This window comes from Amphiura filiformis, chromosome 13 (genome assembly GCF_039555335.1).
Source record: "Amphiura filiformis chromosome 13, Afil_fr2py, whole genome shotgun sequence".
NCBI lineage: Eukaryota > Metazoa > Echinodermata > Ophiuroidea > Amphilepidida > Amphiuridae > Amphiura > Amphiura filiformis.
In genome coordinates this window covers 48254585-48270059 of record NC_092640.1, presented here as the reverse complement: position 1 = coordinate 48270059, position 15475 = coordinate 48254585, and the positions used below count along the sequence as shown (strand labels likewise).

The 15475-nt window shown below is 41.1% G+C and overlaps 1 protein-coding gene across 1 annotated transcript in view; it reads right to left on the bottom strand.

Annotated features, from left to right (window-relative positions):
- Positions 1–963: 963 nt before the first annotated feature.
- The window catches only part of LOC140168467 (zinc finger CCCH domain-containing protein 15-like), a 34425-nt gene continuing 19913 nt past the window's right edge, over positions 964–15475 (bottom strand). Inside the window, exons 4-9 of the mRNA XM_072191865.1 lie at positions 11683–11783; positions 8854–9048; positions 7042–7191; positions 6022–6126; positions 3504–3684; positions 964–3141 (exon numbers count right to left, since the gene is read on the bottom strand). Coding sequence (XP_072047966.1) covers positions 2939–3141; positions 3504–3684; positions 6022–6126; positions 7042–7191; positions 8854–9048; positions 11683–11783 — 935 coding nt within the window. The 3' untranslated portion in view covers positions 964–2938. The remainder of the gene's footprint in view (positions 3142–3503; positions 3685–6021; positions 6127–7041; positions 7192–8853; positions 9049–11682; positions 11784–15475) is intronic.

Below are 15475 nucleotides of genomic sequence, written 5' to 3'. Positions count from 1 at the left end.
TCTACAATACATACTCCCCCTGTAGAAGATTTTGGAAATATCTTCCACAGAGGTAGTATGAATTCCAAATGAAATTAACACATCAGGCAGCTCCATTTGAGTTCCATACACCCTCTGAGAAAGATTCAGCATGAATCTTTCATAGAAGGTGGGTGAGTTTCAAATAGAGTTAGTTAATGTGCTCATTCTATTTGAAATTCATATTCCCCCTGTGGAAAATATTTCCAAAATCTTCTACAGGGGGAGTGTGCATTTTAAATGGATTAGCCAAGTCGGATATCACATGCCTTATTCAACCCCGTTATCTATAAATTCAAACTGAAAAATAAATCACGTCTAGCATGCATGAACTGAGAATGTATACTTTGATGAAGTTTTTCTGATACTGAAATGTTTTTTCCTTATACTGAAGTAATCGGTAGTGCCCATTGGCAGTGTGTAAAATTCAGCCAAAAAGCAACTAAAAACTATTCATAACCTCATTAATATACGCGAAGCCTGTGATCCAATCAAAAGAAATTGATTGCCTGGCCGTGCAATTATTGCGAGGTCAATAATAACTCGCAGTGACTCCTGATATTTTGGCGGTCAGTACGCCACGACTACTAGCTTTTCCTGATTCACAGATGTAACTTGTTTGTCTTTATTGTTTAATAAATGTAGATATTTATATAGCGCGTTATGCCGGAAACAGCCTCAAAGCGCTTTACATTTATTCCTCCGTCATTAGATTATGCCGGAACCACGTTTGCAGCCTACAAATGGCGCAGGGTTCAGCAGTACAACGACTGTGACTAACCCTAACAGCTTCCCATTGCACCTGGGTGGGGTGAGGCAAGCGAGGTAAAGCGCCTTTCCCAAGGGCGCAACACGGTGGTGGGACGGGGACTCGAACCCACGCACGTCGAGCAAGCTCTCAGATTATGAGTCCAAGCCGTAACCACTGAGCCACCGTGCCCTCTAGTTTGTGCGCCTTTAGTTCTTTTAAAGATTGTGCGCCTACTAAGAACCCTCCATTAGTATTATTAACATTTCGGGGCATCCGCCGGATGGACCAGTTTGGAAATAGCACCTCCAAAGACAAAGTATCCCGTCCAAGACAGGCTCCATTTTACACACTGCCACTGGCATAACAATATAAAACATACCTAATACTAACATTCTCAATAATGAAATAAAATTATCCCCCTCCTCATTTATTCACAGAATAAAGTATTTACACATCGCTTCTTCAATCCGTATCTTCTACTGCTTCAACACATATGAATTGTACATGTTAGATACAGATATAAAATCCGCTGTGTCATTCTCACTGTTATAATAATGTTAACTGAATAATTTTACATTAATGCGACAAAAATAATGAACTAAAACAAAATGGAGTAACCAAGAGAAGGCCGTGCCATGATGTGGCATTAATACTTTCTTGCCTCAATGGGCTATTCCAGTAAAAATCCATACACCCCTAATGAAGACATGACCTTGATCTTCCACACAGGGAGAGTGAATTTGAAAATGAGGTTACCTAAAATAGATGACACATTGACTGTTTAAAATTTCCACTCCCTTATTGGGAGATCAAGGTTATGTCCTCCATAGGGGGTGTGTGGCTTTAAACTGGAATAGCCCAATGCTGTTGGAATGTGACCCTCATTTGGCCTACATTTCGTTTTCACCTCAAGTTTGGTTGTGATATCAGTACTTCCATAAGCCCTTTTTTGAAATATGGCGGGCACAAAAGGAGAGGGCGTACTTTTGTAATCTTTTGTATGCTTCTATCCTTTTGTGCCCGCCATATTTCAAAAAGGCTCAAGAGGTTGCACCCAAGCGTGTCGAGAATTAGGTTATAATGAAAGACAAAGATAAAAAGACTAGTTTGCGTCTGACGTCATCTGTCAATCAAACTCCGAGCACGGTTTGTTTACAAGTGTCGTGATGATGACTTGCTGAACGCAGATTTATAACAGGGCGCCTTATTGTTAATTTTGCACCTTTCAACATGCAAACCATCTCAAAAGTTAGGTCTTTATAATAGGAAACTTTCTTTACCGAAGGCACCATGTCCACAATGCCTAGAAAAGCTGATTTTGGCCTTGTACGTAATTTTCGCCATTCACTGCTATTCCTTTTCTCCGATCGGCACCAGCCAGATGAATCGACCTTCCTTATACGCGCTATTAGCCAATCAAGGATCGTAGAGAAATTGATTGACAGTGACGTCAGACGCAAACTAGTCTTTTTATCTTTGTCTTTCATTATAGTATGTGTTATTCAGCAAACCATGCACGTATGTTACTACCAAATTCAAAGGTGTAAATATTTTATACCCTATTTATACCCCAAACATTTACACCATTTATGTGAAACAATTTGTGTTTGCTGGGTAAGCCAGACTAAGTGGATCGAGCCTCCTTTTTATTGATAGGTGTGCCTTCTTTCGTATTCTGCAGTCTACATATACAAACTGACACCAGCTTGGTAGCCTACATTGAACATACCACTGGCCTATTTGCAGTAATGAAATCCACACACCCCCTATGGAAGACATGAGTCACATGACTTATCTTCCACACAGGGTGTATGAATTTCAAATGGAATTACCTATAATCAATTGCAGTAAACCTTTGACGAGCGCGTATTTTTAGCATATATCGCGTATTCACTGCGTTGGACGCACTTGTCTCTGATTGGCTGCTGAGTGGAAATTTATGAATGAGCTGTGCGCCGTACGCGTTGTTATCTCTGAATTTGCAACATCACGGTAGACGCGCTCGTCAAAGGTTTACTGCAAAATACTATCAATCAAACTTATTCTCATAACAGACACTGTCATCACAGGGCCCAGTTTGCATGGGTGCTATATTTTGCAAGCAGGATAAATAGTTCTCTATAAAATTCAAGTCATATGTTTATCAGCAAAGTTTCCCAAAACCTGACATCATTCTAGATCTATATTTTCGAGGTCTTCGTCAAGCTCGTCCAGCTCAGCATCAAATAAATTCTCATCGACTTCTACTTCTCCGGCAAATAGATTTTCATCTACTTGGATGCCATTGACAAGGCCGCCTTCTGCTGCGGCGGCGGCGCCATTCACTTCACTTGCAGGTAAAGCAGCAGCTTCATTGAGTTTCTTGGATTCACCTGTGACGTACGAACAACAAAAATAATGAAATTAGGAAACAACCGTATTGTGACAATAGTACAGCTTCTCTCAGCACTCTCCTATCAGTTTCCCATTACACTAGGGTGGGGTGAGGCAAGGGAGGTAAAGCACCTTTGCCAATATCTGAAAATTTAATGTTAGCGACATCCGACTCATTTCCCTTGATAGTGCCACATATCACTAATGGTCTTCAGCTCCCTTTTCAGTAGGTGAAAGGTTGGTAAGATCAACAGTCAACACTATCAAGCAATTTAAGGTTATTTAAGTCCTTTGTTATAAACTATGCACTTAAGTCCACTTGGCATTAAAACGAAACCCACAATGTTTATATTTCACTCACCAGCTTCATCTACCCCAGCAGGGTTATCGGCTGACCTTTCACCTCCCACTCTCTGTGCCGCACCTGAGGCGCTGGTGTCTCCTTCTCGTTTGCTGCTAGTGGACACAGTCCCTGAGTTGTCAGCTTCTCTTGCTGCAGCTGCTAAATTCTCAAATGTTAAATCTACTACCGGGCCATCATCCTGAAACATAAACACAGTTTCTTTTTTAAACAAAGGCAAACCAACAACACGTACTCTAGCAGATTCCAGATGTTTGGTAAAGGTATTGGGCTATGCCAATTGTAATTCATACACTTCCTATGGAAGACCTTCCAGTGTGAATTTCAAATGAGGTTATTACCTAATGACTTGATATCTCTGAACATGTGATCATAGTAGTCAAGTTAGCTCAATCGACAAGGCGTTCGACAATGGTGCGAGAGGTTGCGGGTTCGAACCCTGGTGGTGCCTAGTACACTCTTGTGGAAAAATTGAGTTAGCTTGAAATTCCCCTGGACAAGAAACTTACTGCTAATTTGTCTTGTAACCTGTACAAAACTTGGGGAGCTGATCCTGGTTGCAAAGGTTATTTGTGGAATGTCTAGGGTATGCGCTCTAGAAGCAGCAAAGTCCCTGATTTGTTGTTTAATGGTTTATGGAATGATGTGGGGCCGTAGTGGTCAACGACAACCTGTAAAGTGTGCTGAGGCTTGTGGATCAACATCTAGACCAGGCCTTCTCAACTGGCGGAGCGCGCACCACTTGTGGCGCTTGGAGTTAGTCGAAGTGGCGCACGAAGTGGCGCACCGTAAATCTACAATTTTTTTTCACATAAATTTTAACAAAAAAGGGGTGAAAATACCACATCTGAGCCTTTAGAAAGCCTTGCAGTGGGGTACTTTGTCGAACCCTAACAGTTTTAGAGTAAGATAATTTTGCTTTGACACCACATAACAAATTTAGAATTGTTTGTGAAGATTTCATGATTATGTTAATCCAATGGCGACCTCAAAATTGGCGATATCGCTTCCATCACCGCCTGCCCGTGGCTGAGGCTTTGACACTGGACACAGGGGTCACAAGGCGAGCCCCTGGACCCCACCCGCTATGCGTTCGGTCGCGCACCCGCTCCCGTAACATGTTGGCACTTCATGATCACTAAAATTTCCCAGTTGGCACTTCAAATAAACTAGTTGAGAAGGCCTGGTCTAGGCGTTGTGCCTGTGCGTAGCGCACTATAAATCACTGCGTTTTGGGGTTGTTTTTTTTTTCAGTAAGGTGATGACTTGTGGCTACACTGATTTGTTATTCTATAGACTAATAAGCTGTGACTACTGACTACAGTCATATAGCAAAGATCTTTAAATATAGAGCTTTACCGCTCCTGTCACAATTCTGATGAATTCCTACGGATGTGGTGATGAAATATTAAAAGTCAGTCACTATTTTGTTAAGAGAACTGTTTAAAATATTCATTCTAACATCTTTAAATATTATCTGTGTCGATACCACTATCCTAAGATGGACTTATGCCTTGAATCAAGGCTAGATGGGGATGGACAGACATGGTGCCAATTTATAAAGGCAGACAGTGCAAAATAATGAGTTGGCAGTCAAATTTAAAATGCAGATTTCCACAAAAACAAAAAGAGATTTCACACCCCTGTGTTTATTATCATCATGTTTTTCTGTAGCTGCATGCAATTGAAGGTATTTGTGTACCGTCAAAGCCAAGGATTTTACTGATCTGCGTGCCGACCCTTTCCAGTAATTTACCAGAGCGATTCTTTCTGTTGTTTTGGCTCCACTCCAACATCCCTGGTACACACATTGGGGCTGCCATTGAGGCTGCTGGGATCGACGGTCGCCAGCACCCCGAATGTGCCCAGCATTCCTACTCCGTGATCGGCATTGCATAAAGTACGCATTCCCGACTGATAATCAATGGGGGTGAATCACCTCGAGATTGACAACAATATCTGAATAGACTATCGCCAAGTCTTATGTATAGGACATGTAAATGTAGGTTAATTCTTGTGATTCATAGAGTAATTTCTTGTATTCTTGGACGGGATCGTGGGACTGTTGGTCGATTTGATGTATACATTTAACAAATAAAGTTCAGGGATGCGCTAAACAAATTAAACATAGCTGTTCAACATTTGAATAAAATACACTATAGCAGGCTTGGAAAAGTCTACCCATGGATACAGGCAATTTTATTGCTTGAACACGATAAATCCGGTAAAATCATGGTAGTGTTCAAGGATATGCAATGGCCGCTGCTAGGGCAATGGCGGCTTACATGTCTTTATATACTATTTTTTTAGCTGTCATATCCCAATTTAATTAATTAATCCCTCATTAATATTCTGCATGCTAGCTCAAAATATTAAAGAGCTATATCAAAAACCACTGAACCAATACTAGGCTTAATTGTTTGTACTCATTCATGAAGTTTACATTTCTAAATTTATTGAGAAAAAATTGAAACTTGTTGTCTACATTCGACACCCACGTTGAGAGGGATAAGCTTACCTTCTCTTCTTCTTCCTCCCTAACGTAAGTTACGACATCATCAGCGTCTGCATCGTCAAGATCAACTAACTCCGGTCTAAAGGAGAACAGCTCACGACCTGTCACCTGTAAGAGTCAAGGTTGCGTCACAATATATTTAATATTCATGAGATTGAGCCATAAACTATTTAATATTCATGAGGTTAAGTCATGAACTATTTTTAAATAGTTAATATTCATGAATATTTAAAAAAAAATATTACAATGAATCAAGAATACTTTCTGAAGTGCGCTATTGACATTTTACAGTAGTTGCTTCAAAATGATTTCAAATGTGTTGTTTTATGATTTATCAAATAATTGATATTGAATTATACTCCCTTGACACCCATTCATGATCCATGTGTGTAAAAAACAGACAAATACATTGCATAATTTAACCTGATTTTTACCATCACCTAACAAATGCAGTTGACCAATTTGTGACTCAAGCTATTGAAATGGGCTATTAAATGGGGTTACTGAATGGGTGGGAGACTCCCATTTGAAATCTACATGTACATCCTGCATGGGAGATTAAGATCATGTATTCCATACAAGTTGTATGCAGTCTCACGCTCGGGGTTGTTCCATCTCTTGCACTTACCCACTTCTCAAGTCTGTCAAAGGGGACACACTCGTGAACTTCCTATTGGGTTGTACAGGGCCTTATAGTTCAAGTCAATTTTCCCAGCACAGAAAATACCAATTTGCCTTGTCTTTGGTAATTATTTAAAGTTGATTTCCCTGATAAGAAATCAAACTTTTGGTATTGTTTCATCAAGATATTTAATATTTTATGGTATATATGTTTTGTGATTTCCCCCTTGGTTGTAACATAAAGTGTCTGTGTCCCCTTTGTGTCCGAGGGGGCGAGATGGAACAGCCAAATCTCGGCAAAAGCAACCAATGGGCATTAGCGATCTATCGCAAGTGACGTCATTCCGACCGCCAGAATGGATTTCAACTTGAGTAGCCCAATACACAATATAATGCACTTACCCCAAGACTCTTTCCAGCCTTCAGCTCATCCTTCTTCTTCTTCTGGTCAGCTGTGTATTTACTCTTCTTTTCTTTCAGTTTCCTCGCCTTCCATGCGTTGAATGACTCCAACGTAATCTTAGTCAGGTTCTTACTGCTCAACCTGGCTCTCTGTTTTGATTTCAGAAATAAAGAGAATTCCTTTATTTAGCAATTGGATTTTCAGTTGAAAGCCATACACCCACTATGGAAGTTATCACCTTAAGGCCTAAAAAAAAATTGTTTGATTGGCGTAATATAAAAAAAATTTTAGGGTAGGTAGGTCGGGATTCTTTTTTTTAAATTTTTTTTTTTTACTTTTTAAGCTGTAAATTTCGTTTGATAAAGGCTTTAGAATATTTTTTTTTTTTTTTTTTTTTAATTTATTTATTTAAATTTTTTTTTTGTTGCAAAAACAAATAAAAAAGTTAGGGTCGGGCCTAATTTTAGGGTAGGTCGTGTTACGCCAATCAAACACATTTTTTTTAGGCCTAATCTCCCACACAGGTGTAGATTTCAAATGGCATTCAGGGTAACACCATTTCAAATTCGCTCTCCCTGTGTAGAAGATTAAGGTTGTGTCTCCTGTAAGCGGTGTATGGATTTCAACTGCAATAACCATAATTCCATTTTCTACCATATTCTCAAAAATGGAGGTATTTGATGAACAGTGTGGGCACAGTTCCATTTGCCTAATGTAGCAGAGCAAAATACTCCCCATTTTGGACAACCTGCTACACAAATTTAAGCTTGCATATAGTTTGATCTACGCCGAAAAGTAGACCTACATTCAGAGTGCTATATTAGTTGACCTGTCTGGTCTAAATTTTGTGTGTTATAAGAAAGTAGACAAAGTATAGGACTTGAATCAATAATTTGTGATGCTTTTGGTGAGATGTCACAAGAAAATTCTCAAAATATTTTGATCTTAATCCGCAATGTTATAAGGCCCGCCGATTACGAGCTGATCAAAGTATAGCAAGTTTTTTTACAATCTAAACATAATGCTAATATCATAACATCATCACCTAAATAATGTTTTCGCTAAAGAGGGCGAGTTAGCGCAGCTTTAGTTCCCTCGCTTTGCACCACTGAGGTCCCGGGTTCAAGCCCCGGCGCGGCCCAAGGACTCATGTGCACTTGGTTTATCCTGATTCCATGCTCGCTCTCGCAGGTTTTCTCCGGTTTCCTCCTGCTTTCAAAAAAATCGGTGATTAGTTGTTTGGTTATCAAAAACTTCCTTCACCCAATGGAATTTGGGGAGCTGCACAGAAAATTGGTGGATGTTACAATCTAAGTGCGGATAGGTCTGCGACTGAGGTTCGGCTGCAACTGGCCTAGATGATGTGATCTGATTGTGATGATTCACCATGGCAGCGAAATTACAGCACTTTGAATCCTTCAAGATCTAGCTGGAAAAAGGCGCTATATAAATCCGAAATTTATTTTATTTATTTATTTTATTTTATTATTTTAAGTAAATCAAACCCTTTGTGTGGGTTGACATCCTGGTTGTAGGAATAGAATAAGTACATTTCTTAAACCTCAAAGCTGGATATTGGGCTTGAGCCGCCTTTCGCAGTTCGCAATTTGTAATATATTTTCACTAATCTAAAATGTAATCACAAAATTCTACCAACAACTAATGGTTTTACCGATATTTTTCGAAAACAATTGAATTTGTTAATTTCTCCAAGACAAATGCACACTGCAGCGTGTGAAGCATTGAAAATTCTTTTTTGGGGGGGAGGGGGGCTGAGCAGTGGTGCACCTAAATAGGTGGGATTTCCATACCTCATCCTCAACCAGTTCCTCGAGACTGATGCTTGCTTGCTCGGCAGCTTGGTCGTCCATCTTCTTCTTGTCTCTCTTCAAGACGAATCCTGGCGGTAAGGCATGTTTGTACATGCACTTGTCCCCTCCATTAGGACACGCCCAAAACCAGCCGTATTTGTATTCCTCTATGGCTTGGATGAAATGTTTACACACCTGAGAACAAAATATTTGGAAAGATTTCAATTAAGAAAAACGTTTGAGCGTATGTAAATTAATTAACGTAATCCAACATGTTGGTACCAGTAAGAAAATTGAGTCAATACAGGTAACCCCATTTGAAATTCACACTCCCTGTGTGGGAGATTAAGGTCATGTTTTCCATAGGGGTGTATGGATTTTAAAAGGTGCCCACAGATCCACAGCCTCATCCCCTCGTTTTACACTCCAAAAGAAAGGAGTTGCCATCTTTATGGTATCACAAACCTCAGGCTACACGTTTCAGCATGTGCATTGCCTTTCATGCAGATTCGCTAACTTGATGAACAAGAAGATTTGTAAATACATAAAATGTGTCCATGCCAAATAACGCGATCAGAAAAGGCAAGTTTGTGAAGAAATTATCATATGTGAATATGACCTCAAATGACCCCTCACATTTGTTCATATGACAAATGCCAAGGGTCAATGTGGGAGAAATGACCAAATGTTAACCTTTAGTGCTCTAAAATTAGAGAATAAGCGATAGAATTTTATTTTGCCTATCCTCTCGTGTGATAGGCGACAGGCAGGTCCAATATTTTGAGTAGTGGATGCCGGCGCAGCGGTATCCACTACGATAAAAATATTGGACCTGCCTGTCGCCTATCATAGGTAGAGGATAGGCAACATAAAAATTCCTATCGTTTATTCTCATTCTTAGTCAGTTAAATATTATTTTAATAACTGTAAACAATTTTTTAAGCAAAAACTAAGTTACCGTCATAAAAACTCCCTCATTATAAAATGAACAAAACTTGTTTACAACTTCACGTATTCTGTTGCTGCGTACTGCTAGCTGCGTTCGCGATTCCGCATACCAACGCGATATATACTCAAGCACCTCTGACACGCTGTGTTACGCATTATCAAGACGCATGATGACGTGGGGGGTCGCTCTACGGCCTGATAGACGGCACCCGAAATCATGCGATTGTCCAATCAGAAATGTGTCTACGAACTAGACCACTCCCACTGACTAAGAATCAACAGTGAATGACCTCACTTGACCTCTAAATGACCTTTTACCCCAGATTCCATACCACCCTAAATTGCCCATGAACTAAGGATCATTCCATGCAAGTATAGCATCAACTTCTGTACATGGTGATGCATCTTGAACGTTTTTGTAAGATGCACTCAAATATACCATAGGTGACCTTTCACCTCACATATGTCATCATTGTACCCAAGAGTTATTGTGTCCTATTGAAATCCATCAAATCATGAGGGTAAATCATCACAAGCTCAGGCTTAACATTTTTAGCACACACTCCTGTTTGTGTTTGCCAGCAACCTTAGACATTGTGTATTGCCATCGAAACGGGTACATGTATGTCTGAATCAACATTTAATCGATAAACTGAGGACCAAAATGGTGATTTTGTGTGTGTTCTGTATATACCAACCTGTGTATGATATAGAGTACGAAATAAGCCTACCAATCAACACTATTTTTAATGCAGAATAGCGGACGTAAAATTCTCTCAAATGCATTTGGCATGCAATTGGAACCTAGTGCAGACTTCCTCAAACTCAGGCTAGCCCAGAGTTTATATTAAAGTAAAAAAGCTTGTGTGTGTCCTCGTTTGCAGGCAAACACACAACGTAGAGCTAACACAACCACAAACACAGAGAAAACACACACGGCCAGCTCACATGGCAAATGGAACACATTTGTGACCCATCACATCGAAACACGGCAGTTGTCGTCAAAAATGAACTTGTAGGTTTCTTTACCAGACTAAAGCCTAAAGGACAGCTTTTAAGCTTTAAAATGACACCTCTTCCATTGATGTTGTATGTTGAATGGTGATTTTATGTGACAATAGGATTCAAATTCCTTATTATTTTCTTTATTTTTCGGGGCACATTTTCATTATTATCTTTAAATGTGGGTTTCCGACAACTGCCGTGTTTCGATGCGATGGGTCACATTTTATAGTCGCCGTTCAGACTCAAAATTTGTCGGCGGTGATAATTAAGTAAACTTCAAACTTCATATCTACAGGCAGTTCAAGGCGAAATTATAGGAATGCTGAAGAGGACTGATCAGCTTAAATATTTAAAGCTGTATTTTAATTGGTCACTCTGATTAACATTAGCCAATCAGAAATGCTGTAAGAAAAGCAATTAGGTTCTCAAAGAAGATATCTTACAATTCCCATAATGCATTTCTCCCATTTTAATTTCCTGTACTGATTTGCTACATGTATCTAGTGCAACAGGGTCGATAGTGACAAAAGTACCTCAATGAGCAGAGCACATCCAGATCTTGCAAAATATGTTTATTTCTTGACTATAGACCCATGTTAACAAGTCTATTCTTAAAATGAAAACAAAGAGAACCAGGGCATAATTTAGTGTTGGCCATTTGTATAGCAAAAACAGACATTGATGAAAATTTGGATCTAGCTGTTGCATTCTTTTGTATGCAAAATTTTGCCAAGATTGAGTAGTAAACCGCTATGCGATACCAACTAAATTATGCCCTGAAGAGAACCTAGCTGTACAACTGGGAATGAAGAAATGAGGTGATGTATCATGTTGCAAAGGATTCTGGGAAGGGTAAGACATCTTCTCTGAACTTACAATATCTGTTGATGTTTTCTGATTTTTCTGCTTGTCTGCTTCAGCGTGCTTTTTGGTAACCACTTCTTGCAGTTTATCTTCATCCCAACTGTCCATGGTATCTGAAAGTATATATTGTTGAGATCCCACATGGGGTTATTTATCAAATTCTACGTTTCTTGCACAACCTCAACTATTTTTGCGGGATCCCGTTATTTTGCGGGCTCCGTCCCGTTATTTAGCGGGCTCAATCCCATTATTTTGCGGGATGAGTCATCCAGTTATTTAGCGGGCCCCCATTATTTTGTGGGATGAGTCCTCCCATTATTGCGGGATGACTCATACCAGGATGTGTGCCCATAGTCCCATACTCAACACAGACTCCACCCACACTTTAGCGGGCCCCTAGCAGAGCCCAAAAGTGTATATAAGGAGCAGTGGACCAGGGTTGAGAGTCATTCATTCACTCTGTGTGTAGATACACTGAACAATAATAACTCTATATAGTAACCTACAGCTTGTGTGTGAGACTTATTTTCCTAGTCATTCTCTACCCAAGAACTCAACAATGTCATATAAAAGTCAGAAATAAAATTTGGTTACTCCTTCATATAATTATACACAAAGTTAGTGTTAGGGTTAGTTTAGGGTTAGGGTTAGGATTAGGATTAGCTTACACGAAATAATTACATGAAGGATCGAACCTAAAATTTAACAAAAAACTAATCTGCATTTGATTGTACCTGTCAATCAAAATCTCAATCCACAGCCTGTGATTGGTTTAATCATGCGTAGGGAGGTATTCATCTGGTGGCTTCATCTGAGAAAACTGGCGGATGATGTTGGTACTCTTTTTGAGGCATAAGGCATTTTTTCTAGGCATTGTTAACATGGTGTCTTCAGCAAAGAAAGGTTTCTATTACTAAGACTGAACTTTAGAGATGTTTTGTATGTTTGAAGGTGAAAAAACTGACCATTGAGGGCAAGCTGTTTTTCACTACGTTCTGGAATTTCAATCGTAGTGACTTTAATTATCATAATTCTACTTATTCTTATGACCTTTACTTGGATTTGTTCACCACCAGTGCTTAAAAGTCTTTAATAATATATGCAAAAGTGGGTGTACTTTTTTAGAACCACCCTATACAGACAGAGGGAGACTGGGGAAAATAAGCATTTTAACTGATCAGCCCTAAGGCCTAAAAAACACAAAAATAGGGTAGGTCAGCAATTTTTTTTTAATGATTATTTTTTTTTTTACACACACATTTTAGGCTGTAAATTGCCTATGACAAAGGCTTTGGAACATTTTTTTGTTATTTACTTTTTTTTTTTTGCAAAAAAAGAAGAAAAAAGTCTAGGGTCGGGCCTATTTGTAGGGTCGGTCAGGTTATGCCAATCAAACAATTTTTGCTTTAGGCCTAATATGGTAAAAGGGTTCCCTAATATGACCGAGTCACTTTTCCAAGGACTTTCAAGGTCAAAAAGCGTGATTTTCAAGGACTTACTACAACACAAAAAACAAGATGCGGCTCTCCATGCGGCAAAAATTAACGAAAGTGACAGCTCCTCTCCACTCCCCAAATTTTGTCAAAATTATACTTTAGGTAAAATTCCAATTTTCAAGGACTTTCAAGGACCGAGTGCAAATTTCCAGGACTTTCAAGGCCTTGAAAAGGTGTTTTCAAATTCAAGGACTCTCAAGGACCACGGGAACCCTGTAAATAGATAAATACTAGTCCCAAACAGAAATGTTTGGTAGACTCATAACCGGTGCGATCTTACCTTTCCGATGTTGATTAAGATACTTCTTGCATCGATCCCGAGATGCGGAAAACCAATAGTCATTTTGTCCCACATAAATGAATAAATAACAAAAACCCCGATCCCCGGTGGACTCACCCAAAAGGTGACGTCACACCATATGATCGTCCCTTATCCGACTTGGGATCCCTACCGGACCAAACTTGTAGGGGGTGGCGGGGTCGGGATAATCAACATCGGAAAGGTAAGATCGCACGGTTATGAGTCTACCAAACATTTCTGTTTGGGACTAGACTCAGTACACCGGGTCGATCTTACCGTTCCGATGTTGATTAAGATACTTCTTGCATCAACATCTGAAAGATCGATCTAGCAAGTAACCGACGGATGGAGGTACAAGATTGGTCAGCATCTGATCAGGGATCGGGAGCGGTAGCGATGGTTTTCGCGAGGTCAGAAAATATTTTCCCCAACGGTCGGGAAACAAAAAGACCACGCGATCACAGACATAAACCTCCTTACTTAATAAGTTTGGTGGTTAAGAATAGCGACACTGGTTCTTACCATGCTGAGTATTCTGTATAGTCTGAAAACCTGGTACCCGTACACCACCGTATTATGATCGCCGAACAATGTCCGGTAAACCTCCCGCCCGTCTCTGATTACTAACGTAAACGGAAGTATCGTAGAGAAGGCGAAGGTGGCTTCCGGGACACCGCCTGCTAGATCTCCTCAAGGGACAACCGAACGGTATACCCAAGATGATGAGATAGCTCAGTGTCGAGTGGGTCGTGGGACGCTAAACCTTCGCGATCCCGGACCCCACCAACACCTGGACCAGCCATTGTGACAGCGGCTGGACCGAAAGGCTCTGTAAGGGTGATGAATGCGGTCGTGAGTCCTCGCAAGGCTTGTGTTCGGAAGAAATAGTGCTGCAGCGCCTTATCGGACACCCCAGCCTATCTTTGGCTTCAGCCGAACCTTGCCCAACCCTGGGGATTGGAGAGGACGAATGTCGGTATGCACCGCGCCCGTTCAGTAGTCACGAGAACAGAGCGCCGAAACAGTGTCGCTCCAGTGTTTGTGAACACGGAAGCTAACCTCGAGACCGTGTGCAACTCAGCACCGCCGTCCCGAAGCCAACGCCAAACCAGAAAGCCATCTTGAGAGTTACGTATTTAAGCGTCGCTTTTGACGGAAGGTCAAAAGGGTGACCCTTAAAGTAATCTAAGACTGTGTTGGGATCCCTTAGGAGGATCACTTTCCTTTTTAGTAGACACTCGTTGAACATACCGTCGGCGTAGACTAATAAGGTAACCATCGGCTATGATAGTCGACCCGTCTCGAAACCTCGGTGAATGGAGAGGACAGCTGACTTATAGCTGGCCCCAGTGGCCCGCTGAAGTCTTGCTTGGAACTTTTCTGTCAGAAACTCCGGAACTAGCAGCACAGAGGCTCTAAGCGGAGAGCTATTTGTCTCATTGCACCAAGCGTAGTATGGAGCCAGACTCTGGCTATCGTCACGGAGGGTAGACTTCCGTCTAGCCCGGCGATGAGAAAAACAGCTTCTGATGAAAAGTATCCTTCGCTGCGTGTTCCCTGGTAAGGGCCATGCAGCTAACTGCAGGTGCTCTAGTGATAGACTGGGTACCTCCGCTCCGGGCATCCGGAGTAGATCTGGTACCTCGGGGAGTGCCAGCGGCCTTGCCGCTAGCAGAATGACAATGCAGTCTTCCCACCCGATCTTGGCCACCACCCTCATGAGTAGTGAGATCGGAGGGACTGCATAAGCTGTCATCCCTCCCCAGTCTATGGACAGAGCGTCCACGGTGAATGCTTGGGGGTTCGCGACCCTTGAGCAGTACACCGGCAGTGGATGATTGCGATGAGATGCGAACAGATCTTTCGAGGGTGGTACATCCCTTGAAGATCGTCTGAGCGACTCTTGAGCAAGGACCATTCTGCTGGTCCCGACACCCTTCCTCGTGACAGATTGTGCGCGAGGATGCTGGTGGACGCCAGCGATGTGTATCGCTCTCATCGTAATCTG